Source organism: Neoarius graeffei, chromosome 6 (assembly GCF_027579695.1).
Source record: "Neoarius graeffei isolate fNeoGra1 chromosome 6, fNeoGra1.pri, whole genome shotgun sequence".
NCBI classification, from domain to species: Eukaryota; Metazoa; Chordata; class Actinopteri; order Siluriformes; family Ariidae; genus Neoarius; species Neoarius graeffei.
The window spans coordinates 60,332,953-60,348,810 of NC_083574.1; the positions used below are offsets into that span (position 1 = coordinate 60,332,953).

General features: G+C 42.2%; 1 protein-coding gene across 1 annotated transcript in view; it reads left to right on the plus strand.

The window, feature by feature from the left end:
- The window catches only part of cfdp1 (craniofacial development protein 1), a 128,750-nt gene extending 113,897 nt beyond the window's left edge, over positions 1-14,853 (plus strand). Inside the window, exon 7 of the mRNA XM_060923957.1 lies at positions 14,245-14,853. Coding sequence (XP_060779940.1) covers positions 14,245-14,335 — 91 coding nt within the window. The 3' untranslated portion in view covers positions 14,336-14,853. The remainder of the gene's footprint in view (positions 1-14,244) is intronic.
- The last annotated feature ends 1,005 nt before the right edge of the window (positions 14,854-15,858 follow it).

The following is a 15,858-nucleotide window of genomic DNA, read 5'->3' on the forward strand; positions in this document are numbered from 1 at the left end:
TTTTTTTAAGCTATCTGCTATCCTTATCAAACAGTTAGGCTGTATCCACTGGCTGCACCATCTGCTCTAGTTTAATTTGATGCCTATTTTGTCAGTATAGCTTAAAAATTCAGGATATGGCAGCCTTTGACAGTGAATGATTTTAAATCGCAGATGACCGCGACTCGCGGTAATAGCGCTTCTCACGGCAATAATGCAATTTACACCATAGCATTGGAGTGAGGGGCAGGATCTGTCCCTGACGGGACAAATTAAAATTACCCGAAAAACGGGATGTCCCGCCCAGTACGGGACGGTTGGCAACCCTAGTTCGAGCCCAGTGGCCGACGGGGGCCTTTCTGTGCGGAGTTTGCATGTTCTCCCCGTGTCCGCGTGGGTTTCCTCTGGGTGCTCCGATTTCCCCCACAGTCCAAAGACATGCAGGTTAGGTTAACTGGTGACTCTAAATTGACCGTAGGTGTGAATGTGAGTGTGAATGGTTGTTTGTCTCTATGTGTCAGCCCTGCGATGATCTGGCGACTTGTCTAGGATGTGCCCCGCCTCTCGCCCATAGTCAGCTGGGATAGGCTCCAGCTTGCCCGCGACCCTGCACAGGATAAGCAGTTACGGATAATGGATGGAGAATCAAGTTTATTGCCAAGTCCATTCTCCCATACAAGGAACTTGCTTTGTCGAAGAAGAATTTAGCAAACAGAAAAAGTAGCTATATACTGTACATACTGTCGAATAAGAAATCTGAAATATGCAAATTTGAAGAGTGGACATAATCATTAAAATATTTTTTCTCGTCTGAAAAGTATCACTGTAGCCTTTTATAGTTCTGAGGCAGCTTTTTCTCCAAGTCTCGTCCTCAGCCCGGCTCTCATTAGCTTTGCATAAGGATTATTAAAAACAGAATAAGCAAACCGACAGTGACTGTAATAACACCTGCGCACCCTTTGGGGAATTGTTTTATCCCCTACTTCTTGAAAACCTAATGAACCCTGACTTGAGTGTGCTACCACTGTAGGGCTAAACATATTACAGCGCGTTGCTAGACATGTAATATTTATGATATTTTTCAGAATTTCTAGTATATTTGGGATGTGTGTTGCCCTTCTTGCATCAAACTGCATGCACGTTGAGATCACTGTCCATCTCTTTTGATTTCTCTCACCCTTTGACTTTCTCAGTTATTACACTTGGTCTATGTTTTTTGAACTAGTTATTTGTGCCACATTAGTTTTTAGTTCCATACCTACCCATGGTATGTTTTTATGTTCCCATTTAAACACCCTTCACGGAGATCTGGAAGCCCCCCAGAGTCTTTCCATCTACCCAGGTCTCCATAATCACCTAGCCTTCAGCTGGTGTGTGTGTGTGTGTGTGTGTGTGTGTGTGCTGGCGAGGGGTTGGTTTTGAACTCTGGGGCTTAGGGGAATAGAGGTTGACTTCAGGGGATGCTGTTCCACAATGACATCATCTGTACACATGAAGAGCCACCTCTTAGAGTATTGAATTTAACCCCTTCGGTGTGTGATGAGGAGATGCATTTCAAAACTCAAGCTGAACACACATGGGCTAGTCTTTGCCATTGGTGCAAAATGTGCTCCAAGGCGCACTGGACTGTGGTTGAGAGGAACCCACAATTAAAAACCTGGGCTGGGGGTTATAAAATTTTTTTTTTGCTTCCTTGACGGACCAAATTAGAGCATGCTACTCGTTCTGTGTTTCCAAATCCCTCTGGGATGGATGTGGTTTGGGAAGGGAGTTGGACATGGTGTGTGGAGGGTGTGGTGGCCCATGATGGGGTGCATGATGCGTTTGTGGGGCCTGCATGGGGCATTTAAAGGTCTGGATTCAGCCCAGCGTAGGATGACCAATTCTGAATCTGCAGTGAGGACTTAAGTTGTTGATGGATCTTGGTTTTCTGTTATGCAGGCTTTTCAGTCATCGGCAAATTAATCAAACGGAGATGGCGTCAATTTCTGGATTTTCGGTTTCCGATTTTGCAGATTTGCTTACAATTTGGAAAATTTCAGTGCATGCTTACCATCACACTAAAACAAGGCTTCCACTTCCATGAGGGATGAACAGAGCAGAGATCAGAACTGGACTTTTCTTTTGGGAAGAAACAGAAGGTTGCAGTCTGACCAAAAGGGAATGTGATGTACACTAGCATCTAGTGTCGCTGAATGAAGAAGCCATGCAGTAAAGTGATTTAAAGGATTGATGTAACAAATAACAGGAGATGAATCTAATCCAGGGTGCACATAGAACACCTAGGGAGTCTGGACTCGCTGTTCTCTCTCTCTCGAGTGTGTGCACGCAACTTGTCCACAGCTGCGGTAAGCTGCTATGGATTGGCAGGGGTATAATGATATATTTAATAAACACCCACCCCCACCCTCCACCCCAGAGCGCACATGTGCAAATGCAGCTGGTCTGTGGATTCTCTCTCAGCTGTTCTCCTTAATGCTCTCTAACCTTCTGGAGAGGTTCCGAGAGCAGGTTTGTTTTTATCCTGAGCAATGTTTTGGGAGCTCCTTTACAAGACTGTCATATGCAAGCATTACATCTTCCATACAGTGGTGCTTGAAAGTTTGTGAACCCTTTAGAATTTTCTACATTTCTGCATAAATCTGACCTAAAATATCATCAGATTTTCACACAAGTCCTAAAAGTAGATAAAGAGAACCCGGTTAAACAAATGAGACAAAAATATTACACTTATTTATTTATTGAGGAAAATGATCCAATATTGCATATCTGTGAGTGGCAGAAGTATGTGAACCTTTGCTTTCAGTATCTGGTGTGACCCCCTTGTGCAGCAATAACTGCAACTAAACGTTTCCGGTAACTGTTGATCAGTTAGTGGTGTAGTGGTTAGCGCTGTCGCCTCACAGCAAGAAGGTCCGGGTTCGAGCCCCGTGGCCGGCGAGGGCCTTTCTGTGCGGAGTTTGCATGTTCTCCCCGTGTCCGTGTGGGTTTCCTCCGGGTGCTCCGGTTTCCCCCACAGTCCAAAGACATGCAGGTTAGGTTAACTGGCGACTCTAAATTGACCGTAGGTGTGAATGTGAGTGTGAATGGTTGTCTGTGTCTATGTGTCAGCCCTGTGATGACCTGGCGACTTGTCCAGGGTGTACCCCGCCTTTCGCCCGTAGTCAGCTGGGATAGGCTCCAGCTTGCCTGCGACCCTGTAGAACAGGATAAAGCGGCTAGAGATAATGAGATGAGATGAGATAGTTGAATGTAGCTGTCAACCCCAACATGGGGAAAAAAAAAGAAGTGAGAAAGCCAGAGTCCAGGGGCTGCAGGCCCCGGTCAGGTCCAGGGCAAAGCCCTCATGGGGGTCGAGGGGGGAAAGGCTCCCCCCAGCCGAAAACAATTTTGGCAGCTTTAAAAGGGGATTGGGGTGGCCTTAGGATGAATATTTTTCACTTTCTTGTTACTATTAATGGGGAAAAAATGGCTTAATGACGACACCACACGTATTAACTAGCCAGTGCCAGGTGAACAAAAAACACATTTCAACATGATCATGAAATGAAAGCTGTGCAATGATCACATTTCAAAGAGCTCTCGCCACAAAACTACATGCGCATGTCGCGTCACAGGAAACACCATTTGTGCTGCCACCAAGTCATTTCTAAATCAGGGTTTTAACTGATAACCAACAGCAGTACCAGTGTGATCAGTGAAGGAACCCACACTGAGAAATACAAATTAATAACACCGTTAACACAAAAATTGTTTCCACACATACCGGTATATCTATTACTGCAAGCTGAGTAAATGTAATATTCTGTCCTATGTATTAAATATTTTATAAAATATTTATTCATTAGAGTTTATCACGTTAAATTATTAGAAAGATAATATTAAAGGAATATAAAATTACTGAATTACTCAAAGTAATACCATTTTACCAAAAATCCCAAAACCATTATGACAGTGATGTATTAACCACTTCCAATTAGTTATAGATTTATACACTTATGTGCTCGGCTACTACTGTAACAATAATAAACATACCGAACACAGCATGCAGAGTTCCTGTTGGGGGAGGAAAAAAATCTTTGGCTATACATTTATGAGAACATATCTGTGGGACAGTTCAAAAGCAGTCAGCCAACCACGAGCGTCTTTTCGCTGCGTGATTCAGTGCAAAAAATCATGAGTATCATGGCAAAGTCGTGAGAGTTGACAGGGCGGTTTTCAACGAGTGTCGGAGCAAAAAAATAGCGTGTCGGCAAATTTAAAGCGTGTCGGCCCCGACACGCAAAAGCACTCTGGGGAGAACACTGTGATCTGGTAAGGGCTTCCCGAAAGTGTAGCCTTTGCTTTCTCTATAAACAAACCTAAGGATGTTTTCACATCTCCAGGGCTCGACATTAAGGACTGCCCGATTGCCCGGGGCAAGTGAAACATGCATTCAGGCAAGTGGGATATGCCCCCGACATGCCCGACCGGGCAAGTTGGAATGAGCATATATTACGAACTAGCACCACAAAAATTAGGCTTTTTGATCTTTTATTTCAGTTCCTAAAAGCGTCCCTCACTACGTATCCACCATTATGTCTCGTCTGTTTTCTTTGTCTCGGTTTCATTTACTGCTTTGCGAGTTATTTTATATACTCCCGCTGCTGTAGTATGGTACGCATACTGTTTATAGACCCCTTGTGCATGACGTCACGCATTGTGATAATTACAGCTGGGGTCAGACAGACGTCGTCTTTCATGCAAGCAGCTTAATCTGTCTTCAATATGGTTAATTGTTGCGCTGTTTTTGCTTGTTCAAACAGAGAAATGGATAAAAGGCATTACCGTCTCCCCGCTATCAAGAAAAATGTTAACAAATAGACGCAAATGCTTCAAGAACAACGTGGTTGAATACGAGAAGAGGAGCTCAGCCTGAAAACTCCAGAGAAATTCACAATTGTATTTAAAATGTATTTTACAAAACAGAAAGTTGGAAGAGAGGATGGAAAAGTTTGCATAAGAATCTTTTTTTCTGCTCACATTCGAGTTAGCTCCTTCATGAAAGTGTTTGATTTTCTTACAGGTGAGGCAGCTTGCTTATTCAACACAGAAAACCCAGATTGGTTTCAAACAACTCGGGAATAAAAAAACTCAACAAGGAGTGACATGCGTGATAAATCCTGAAGGAACAGATTAAGAGCAGAGAGAGCTGGACCTTTGTTTCTGTTATCAGAGGAACACACTACTGTGCAAAAAAAAAAAAAAAATTGGGGGGGGTTATATCATCTACCTCCAGGTTTATTTAAAAAAAAAACCGTGCTGTGTCCTGACAGACCAGCTGCACTGATTCAGTTACAGGTTGCCAGGTCTGTATAAAATACCATAACCTACACACTAAGCAATAATTTTAAACTCAAACATTATCTTGTATGACGCAGTGCAGTTTTTTTTTTTTTTTTTAAACCTAGAGGTGGATGATGTACCAAAAAATAAAATTCTCAAACACAGTACTGTTCAAAAGTCTTGGCACCCTATTGTTTTCTTCATACAAACTTTGTTATAGATTTCTATTTTATGATTTCTACGTTATCGAGGAATGAACCTACAGTCTGAGAGAGTTCTACACTAACACACTGAACTTTACAACAGCTTCATGCATGTGAAATGGAAATAAATCGACTAAAGCAGGAAAAACTATTTTGGATAAAATTGTTGTCTGTGACCAGTAAAAGTAAAAAGTAACCAAGAACCAAACTTGATCAATAATCAAACTTCAACTCAATGTATGATCTTCATTTTATGTTGCAATTCACAACTATTCTATGGTTTTCCTAAAAAAAAAAAAGTAGTACTTGCAAAATAAGGGGAAAGTGATAATACTGGGGGGGCAAGTGGAAATTAACTCCCACTTGCCCCTCAGGGCAGGTGGGTTTAAAAATTAATGTTGAGCCCTGATCTCGTTCTTTTTAAATGAACTTGTCCTCTTAAAGTGGACCAACAGGAAAGGGGCTCGCTTCTTTTTGCGTTCACATTCAGTGTTCATTTGAAAGAGGACTCCATTTGCTTTCTGGTCTACTTTAACTTTGATGGAGCCTCTATTCACACGATGGTGCCTTTAGAGCTTTGACCTTTACTGCTTTGGATTATGGGTAGCTTTCACTTGGAGCATGTGATCTGTCTCCGGCAGGCCTAGAAGCTAAAATATAAGAGACGAAGCGAACCTGGAGCGCTGCGTGTTCACAATGCATAGGTTAAGTGAATTGCAGTGTGGATTTGAAGCAAACCGAACTGATACCACGTCTGGTTTCATTTCAGAGGGATCAGAGTTCATTTGGAGTGTTTATGTATGTGCAAAAAATGCCGACTAATCATTTGGCATTCATTCTGAGGGCTGAAATGGTCCAAGGGTGAAAACATCATAGAAACACCTCAAGATGAGAGGGGGGGATGTACAGTGGCATGTAGCTACAAAATGTTCTCGATAAGCTCTCTGAAACTGTATCTGGTTACACTGTACTAAATGAGAGTTTGTTTTGGAGTGTTGAATCTCATGAGAATGATGTACAGTGCTCAGCGTAAATGAGTGCACCCCCTTTGAAAAGTAACATTTTAAACAATATCTCAATGAACACAGTTTCCAAAATGTTGACAAGATAAAGTTGAATATAACATCTGTTTAACTTATAACGTGAAAGTAAGGTTAATAATGTAACTTAGATTACACATTTTTTCAGTTTTACTCAAATTAGGATGGTGCAAAAATGAGTACACCCCACAACAAAACCTACTACATCTAGTACTTTATATGGCCTCTATGATTTTTAATGACAGCACCAAGTCTTCTAGGCATGGAATGAACAAGTTGGCGACATTTTGCAACATCAATCTTTTTCCGTTCTTCAACAATGACCTCTTTTAGTGACTGGATGCTGGATGGAGAGTGATGCTCAACTTGTCTCTTCAGAATTCCCCAAAGAAAATCATTTCTTTACACCACAAAGGTGAAGGCTACAAGAAGATCAGCAAAGCTTTACTTATCAGTCAGAATACTGTAGCAAAAGTGGTACAAAAATTTAGGAAAGATGGAACTGCAACCATCTCACAGAGACGTCAACAGGGATGTGATTTTTCCGCGAATTCGCGGAATTCCGCTTTTTTCACCTCAAAACTTGAAGAAAATTTTTTTTCCGATTTTTCCCTCATCCACATTATATCCTATTCGTTCCGACTTTGTTTGAAAGATGGCAGCCTCGGATTTGCATCTTTACGCCTCGATCACGGAGGCTGCCATCTTTCAACTCTGTTTGAAGCGAGTTTACGTACAGCTATCTAACAAGCGCGTTCATTGGTTGTTACAGAGCGATGAGCCAATCACGTACCTCGTTTCATCTCAATGACGTAATTGCGTAAATGACGTAATTACGTCAATGAGATGAAACGAGGTACGTGATTGGCTCATAGCTCTGTAACAACCAATGAACGCGCTTGTTAGATAGCTGTACGTAAGCTCGCTTCAAACAAAGAGTTGAAAGATGGCAGCCTCCGTGAGCGAGCGTAAAGATGCAAATCGAGTTAAAGAAATCGACAGAATAGTGAAAAAAAAGTTCCGCTGGGAATGGTTGGAGAAAAACCGCGGCTCGCCTCGGGGCGAATTACGTCACAAGGTGCGGGGCTAGCGGGCCCTGCTCGCGCTGGTTCTTTTGGGGTGTGTGTGAGAGAGAGAGAGAGTGTGAGTGAGAGTGTGTGAGAGAGTGTGTGTGTGTGAGCGAGAGTGTGTGTGTGTGTGTGTGTGTGAGAGAGTGAGCGAGAGTGTGTGTGTCAGAGTTGCATGTTGACCATTAAATTGGCTTGAATTTGTTAATCATGACAAGTTTTTTCTTGTGTGTTTGCTTGCCATTTTAGTACAATTTTTAAGTCAGAAAACCCCAGAACCCAGGAGCTTCGGGGGGCTTCCCCCCTTGTCCCCCCACCAGGCCGCTGCCCTGGACCAGCTGGGGGCCTGCGGCCCCCAGCCCCCCGGCTAAAATTTTCAGATAATTTCACCAGCCCCAAATCACATCCCTGCGTCCAGGTCGTCCACGGAAGTTAACACCTCGACAGGAGCGTCTTCTGATGAGAAGGGTTGAAGAAAATCGGCATGCAAGTTCACTGCAGTTATCTAAAGAAGTCGAAAGCCAAACTGGGGTGACTATTTCCCGTGACACAATACGGCGTACACTGCAGAGGAATGGCATGCAGTCCACGAAAGAAGCCTCTCCTAAAGCCCAGGCACAAAAAAGCCCGTCTAGAGTTTGCCAGGGCCCATGCTGACAAAGATGAAGACTACTGGGACTCTATACTCTGGAGTGATGAGACCAAGATAAATGTTTTTGAAACTGATGGCTTCAAAACTGTATGGCGTCGCAAAGGTGAGGAATACAAAGAAAACTGCATGGTGCCTACAGTGAAACATGGTGGTGGCAGTGTCCTTATGTGGGGCTGCATGAGTGCTGCTGGTGTCGGGGAGCTGCATTTCATTGATGGCATCATGAATTCACAGATGTATTGCTCTATACTGAAAGAGAAGATGCTACCATCACTCCGTGCCCTTGGTCGTCGTGCACTTTTCCAACATGACAATGATCCTAAACACACATCTAAGGCCACTGTTGGATTTCTGAAGAAAAACAGGGTGAAAGTGATTCAGTGGCCAAGTATGTCTCCTGATCTGAACCCAATCGAACACCTATGGGGAATTCTGAAGAGACAAGTTGAGCATCACTCTCCATCCAGCATCCAGTCACTAAAAGAGGTCATTGTTGAAGAATGGAAAAAGATTGATGTTGCAAAATGTCGCCAACTTGTTCATTCCATGCCTAGAATACTTGGTGCTGTCATTAAAAATCATGGAGGCCATACAAAGTACTAGATGTAGTAGTTTTTGTTGTGGGGTGTACTCATTTTTGCACCACCCTGTAGGTGCAATTAGTAATTAAGTGATCAATCTCATTAAATCTGAAGGTCTCATTAAGTCATTAAATCAGTCTCATTAAATAATACCTTTAATTTTGGTGCTTAATAATAAATTACCAAACAGCTAAATTATGGTATATTCCAAATTACTATGAACACTTACTGTATTACATAACTCATATGCACCTTGGAATTCTTTGAGGTTGGGTACTTCAAAAATATCGGAACAACAAATAAACACAGTTTCAATAATTAATTGAATTTATTATAACAAAGATAAAAATGAATAATAGCAGTTGGAATCATTATATACAAATATGATATATACTTGATATGTGTGTGTGTAGGCCTCGTGGTAAACAGAAGGTTAGCCTAGCTTGCTAACGAGACAAAAGAATTAGCCGTGTGGCTAGCTAAGATATGTGTGTGTGTGTGTGTGTGTGTGTAAACAAAAGAATTAGCTCTGGTAGCTAACTCCACGTGGTGGAGGCCTTATGGTCCCTTGAGACAATACAATTAGCCCTGGATGCTAATGAGACAAAAGAATTAGCCGTAGGCTAATTTCACTAGCTTATAGCATTACTAAATCCACTGAAACCTTGATGAGGTCAAAATATGCGTAAGAAGTTAAGTAAGAAATTAAGAGTGTTAGGAAGGAATAGAAGAAAGCATGCAACAGCCTATCTATTAAAACAACTGAGAGGTCAAAACAAAAATAGAACAATCATCAATTCAACATCCTACGTGTTTACAGTGTACACAATTAAACCGTTCCTGAGTTTAAATTCACACTGCTTCATAAAAGCTAATTCCTAAGACTAGGTTTTGCCCAAATGCCAGTCTTACTTCAGTATCTCGTCTCTACGCGAGATTATGAGATGTTCCGAGACTTTTGGAGTTTCACCGTTGTGGAGCATGTGAGTCGCTTCCGTGGAAAGCAGAGGATTTCTTGGTCCGATACGTGGTCGCTCGTGATGAAAAGAAAGTCTCTGATTAAAATAATGTGCACAGCGCTTTAATTAGGAGGAATCTGATCGCTCCTGACTTTAAATTAAACTGTTTTGGGCGGCAGTTCGGTAACGTTACTGATAGACAAACAAAACTGGCTGTAGCTCAAACGAGAGAGAGAGAGCACGATTTAAGTGGTTCTACCGTGGCCAAGGGTAAACAAAAAACCGTGTTGAATCGTATTCTCGGGAGAAAGACGGCTTTTCTTGGGTTTTCTGGTGCGGGGTATCTCTTTGTGTCCAGATGGCTTGACATCCAAGACGAGAGAGATGGAAGCGTTGTTCCGTTACTTATGACTTTAGGGAGGAAGTGACGTCATGGAGGACGTGAGGTAGGTGATCCCGCCCAGGCGTGACGTAGGTCAACGCAGAAGTTGGCTGATGGGAAATGTAGTTTCTTAAAGGGACTGTGTTGTACCTACAACCCTAATTTGAGTAAAACTGAAAAATGTGTAATCTAAGTTATATTATTAACCTTACTTTCCCGTTATAAGTTAAACAGATGTTATATTAAACTTTGTCTTGTCAACATTTTGGAAATTGTTTGTGTTCATTGAGATATTGTTTAAAATGTTACTTTTCAAAGGGGGTGGACTCATTTACGCTGAGCACTGTACATCGATGGAGCAATACCTTAGAAACAACCTCCTCACTCTGGCTGCCTTTACATTGTGAAACTTGTGCAGAAAGTTGAAGTTATGAGTCACATTAAACTATAAACATCACATGGACTTGACGCTCGTACAAAGGGATTTGACATTTGTGCAGCAAACGGGCACCTGTGACAAAAATGTTCAAAAGCTAAGGTTAACCTGTTAATATTATAGGTTCGAATACATTTCTGTTCCTTTCCCAAGTAAACGTTTGAGTACATTTGAGTTTCCATACAATTTTGTAGATACTGACTTGTGTCAAAGAACTAAACCGCCTGTCTCGTCAGCTGTTTCTCAGAGGGCGTGACGCCTGTTGTGCACAATTAATAAGCTTATGTGAAACGACATCAGCATGCTTTATTCATGTGATTTATTTTGGACCTTAGCCAGTTGACATGAATTGCAACCAAATGCAACAAACTAATTGCTTCTTGTTTCGCATGATTAATCCCAATTCTTCCTGTCTAGCGATAATCGTCGTGGAGCAGTTAAGGAGCATGAGCTGTTCAGCTTGGGCTAATGTACAGTATATTTGATGATGAAGTGCAGTTGAGCACTTGGGCTTTGAATGACATTGAAGATGTAGCGTGTCAGCAGTGACCTTGCATGTAACATTAGCCACTCTCGAATTCACTCGCTTACATAGGACACGGCAGAAAGGAAATCATTCACTGACAGGAAGTGCTTGCATGATGATTTTTGTGTGCACACATACAGAGATGCAAGGGTTTTTTGCTTTTGTTTTTTTATGGGGTATGCCATCAGCACAGGAAGTGATGCAGATAAACAAGTACAGCTTTGCTAGTTTTTGAAGTGCATATTTATTAGCGCTCTGTGAATGAAATATGGAGCCTGATTTCATCATTGGTAATATTTCATCCATGCTTATACAGGAATACAGTGTAAAGCATGATGACGCGAGGAGATCCAGTGTCCTCCATCAGATGCTAGGACAGTGTTGAGTGTTGGTGCACGTTTGAGGTTGCGTCAACCTCTGACATTGAAAAAAGCTCAAACATTTGAATCATGCATGTGTGCTGCACTTGATGGAAACTGTTAGCCAGTGTTGTAGTTGAGTCAGTCAACCTCGAGTCCCCAGTGTTCAAGTCCGAGTCATTAAAGAAAATTTTGAGTCGAGTCCAAGAACAAGACTCCATCCGCACCATTTGACGGTGGCTGTTGCTGCCTTTATGTGAAAGCATCTCTGCTACTGTGTTGGACTAACGTTACTGCTCGACTGCCCTGTTTTAGTTTACAGATAAAAAGCTTGTTCAAGCCCCGCCCACTATCAACAGGACAAATATCACGAGAGAGGGTTAACACTAGCTAGTTCATCGCTCAGCAAGCAAGCCCCGCTATCAACAGAGCAATGAACACAGCGTGTCACTTCCTTCTCTGGGTGGAGTCTTGCCAAATGACGATTGAAGTTCGAGGTCATCCCCGTCGTCTCCTCGATAGTTCTTCATATGGAACACACAGCAGTGTATTTTTTCCCACTGCACGAGAAGTCTGTCTAAGCAAAGCAGACAATCCTAGTGGCGTTCTCTCCAGGTATTTTAGCACCATTAACATGAGCTTGTTCCTGAACATGACGTATGAACAGGTGAATGTGCATTCTCTTGCACGAAATTAGTATAAAAATTCATGTAGAAATAAGTCAAGTTTATTTCTATGACGCTTTTAACAATAGACATTGTTGCAAAGCAGCTTTATAGAAAATTAAAGACTTGAGCTAATTTTATCCCCAATGAGTGAGACTGTGGCAAGGAAAAACTCCCTCAGACGACACCTCGAGAGGAACCAGACTCAAAAGGGAACCCATCCTCATTTGGGTGATAACAGACAGCGTAATTATAAATAACTCACTTCTATAACTGTGTCCTATAGAGTCATAAAGTATAACTGTGTAACAAGGAAGTTCATTATCGTTTTAACATGAAGTCTGTTTTGTTGAAGTTATAAACTGTTCACTGATGGAAACTTGAGTGCAAAACTGTTCATGACAACCGCAGTGCTAAAGTTAGCAAGTCAGCTGTAGTCCTCAGACATAAATGTATTACTGTAAGCGTCCAGAGCATCCTCCAAGTGCAACTTTCGACCATCCATATGGGGCCGTCCTCTACAGGAGCAGTGTGATGAGACTCCAGCCAGACGTAGGGCATCAGGATGGATCAGACAGGTCCGAAATATAAATATCTCAGGCAAAATTATGGCATGTTACAAAAAATAAGCAAAAAATCCGAGTCCGATTGCAGTTAATGCACGAGTCGGAGTTATCAGTGCTCAAGTCCAAGTCAAGTCACGAGTCCTGAAAATTAGGGCACGAGTCAGACTCGAGTACTATAAGCCTGAGGTTAGCTCATATTTCTGTGCTGACAGTGGCTGTGTGCTGTATAGACATCAACTATTCTTATTTGTTTGTTTGTTTGTTTGTTTGCTTGCTTGCTTGGCGGTTAGAGGAAGAAAGAACAACAAAAAAAAAAAACAATACTCATACAATGATCATGTACAGTAAATATAAAAAGGGAGAACAAAACCCCATCATCCCCCTGCCATCAGTGAAGCAGGCAGATTCCAACATGGACACAGTGACCACTGGCGGGCGCACATCACCATACCCAGCAGCCCAGACAGGGCGGCACATGCACCAGGGAAGATCCATCTATCTCTTGCTCTGTCTATCTTATCTATCTCTCGCTCTATATCTCTATCTCTTGCTCTCTCTCACTCTATCTTTCTGTCTAGCGCTATATCTCTCTCGCTCTATATTTCTATCTTGCGCTATCTATCTCTATATCTCTTGTTCTAGCTTTCTATCTAGCTCTATATCTATCCATCTCTTGCTCTATCTGTCTCTCACTCTATCTCTCGCTGTATCTCTATATCTCTCACTTTTTTATATATATATATATTAGTTGCTGGGCGGCACGGTGGTGTAGTGGTTAGCGCTGTCACCTCACAGCAAGAAGGTCCGGGTTCGAGCCCCGTGGCCGGCGAGGGCCTTTCTGTGCGGAGTTTGCATGTTCTCCCCGTGTCCGCGTGGGTTTCCTCCGGGTGCTCCGGTTTCCCCCACAGTCCAAAGACATGCAGGTTAGGTTAACTGGTGACTCTAAATTGACCGTAGGTTTGAATGTGAGTGTGAATGGTTGTCTGTGTCTATGTGTCAGCCCTGTGATGACCTGGCGACTTGTCCAGGGTGTACCCCGCCTTTCGCCCGTAGTCAGCTGGGATAGGCTCCAGCTTGCCTGCGACCCTGTAGAAGGATAAAGCGGCTAGAGATAATGAGATGAGATGAGATATTAGCTGCTGTGATGAGCTTCAAACTTGTAAACTGTAAAGCGGAACCATAAAGTCAAAGTGCGACATTTGAATACACATCCATAACTGACGTCGTCTTTATCAAGCATAGGTTTACATCAGTTTCCGTTATGTTCCTGTCCATTTTTTTAAACCATCCATTGACTTTGATTTTGTAAGTTTTCCATTTCCAGTGTTGCAGTACCTGCAGTAGTAGTCTGTGTTGGATGTGTTTGGAAAATTCTTCAAAACACATAAAATAACACATTGATTTATTCATTACGTTGAGTAAACTGTGCAACTGAAGAAATCTGCAAATCATTTCACTTGAAACGTCTCAGCTTTCATCTCTAATACTGGGTCTGTTTCTGCAGGTATGTGGAGAGAAAGAACTTCTTGGAGAGGGTGGACCGGCGGCAGTTTGAGCTGGAGAAGAATGTTCGCCTGAGTAACATGAAGCGATGACCGGAATGGACAGCGTGCATCCCGTAACATGCATACAGAAAAGCATGGACTATTCACCCGGTTTTCTGTGGCAGCTCTGTTAGCATCTGCCTCTAAATTCAGATTCAAGTCCATTGTTCACTCATGCCAGATCTTGTCTTCTGTACACAGAAATGATTAATTAGGAAACAATAGTGAAATGATGACTGTTTCTGGGGAGAAAGAATCTGATTTTATATACATGTAGTGTAGCATGTGTGTTAGATCAGCCAAGATCTTTTTGATGTCTAAATTTTGCTTACCATTGTAGGATATTTGTGCATCTATTCTGCCTAAAGTTTTGTAACATTTGTATATAGTTGATTTACCGACTACAGTTTATAATGCTGGCAAATTAAGTCTGTTTACCCAACCTTTTAACCGGTCATGTGACTTTTTTTTAAAAATGGTTTTCTTTCCCCAAAAATCTTCTGATATGGTACAAGAAGATATCTGTAATTTGTTGTTTTTATGTAATAAAATGGTGTTTTGCAAAAGTATTCATCCCCCTTCGTGTTTGTCCTGTTTTGTCATATTACAAGCTGGAATTAAAAGGGATTTTTGGAGGGTTAGCACCATTTGATTTACACAACATGCCTACCACTTGAAAGGTGCACATTGTTTTATTGTGACACAAAAAATAATTAAGATGAAAAAACAGAAATCTGGAGTGTGCATAGGTATTCACCCCCCAAAGTCAATACTTTGTAGAACCACCTTTTACTGCAATTAGAGATGCAAGTCTCTTGGGGTATGTCTCTATTAGCTTAGCACATCTAGCCACTGGGATTTTTTCCCATTCCTCAAGGCAAAACTGCTCCAACTCCTTCAAGTTAGATGGGTTGCGTTGGTGTACAGCAGTCTTCAAGTTATGCCACAGATTCTCAATTGGATTGAGGTTTGGGCTTTGACTAGGCCATTCCAAGACATTTAAATGTTTCCCTTTAAACCACTCCAGTGTAGCTTTAGCAGTATGTTTAGGGTCATTGTCCTGTTGGAACGTGAATCTTTGTCCTAGTCTGAAACCTCTGGCCAACTCAAACAGGTTTTCCTCCAGAATTGCCCTGTATTTAGTGTCATCCATCTTTCCTTCAGTCCTGACCAGCTTTACTGTCCCTGAAGATGAAAAACATCCCCACAGCATGATGCTGCCACCACCATGCTTCACTGTAGGAATGGTGTTCTCAGGGTGTTGGGTTTGTACCACACATGGCATTTCCCATGATGGCCATAAAGATCAATTTTACTCTCATTTGACCAGAGAATCATCTTCCATGTGTTTGGGGAGTCTGCCACATGCTGTTGGGCAAACTCCAAATGTGTTTTCTTAAGCAATGGCTTTTTTCTGGCCACTCTTCCATAAAGCTCTGCTCTGTGGAGTATACGGCTTAAAGTGGTCCTATGGACAGATACTCCCATCTCCGCTGTGGATCTTTGCAGCTCCTTCAGTGTTATCTTTGGTGTCTTTGTTGCATCTCTGATTAATGCCATCCTTGCCCGATCTG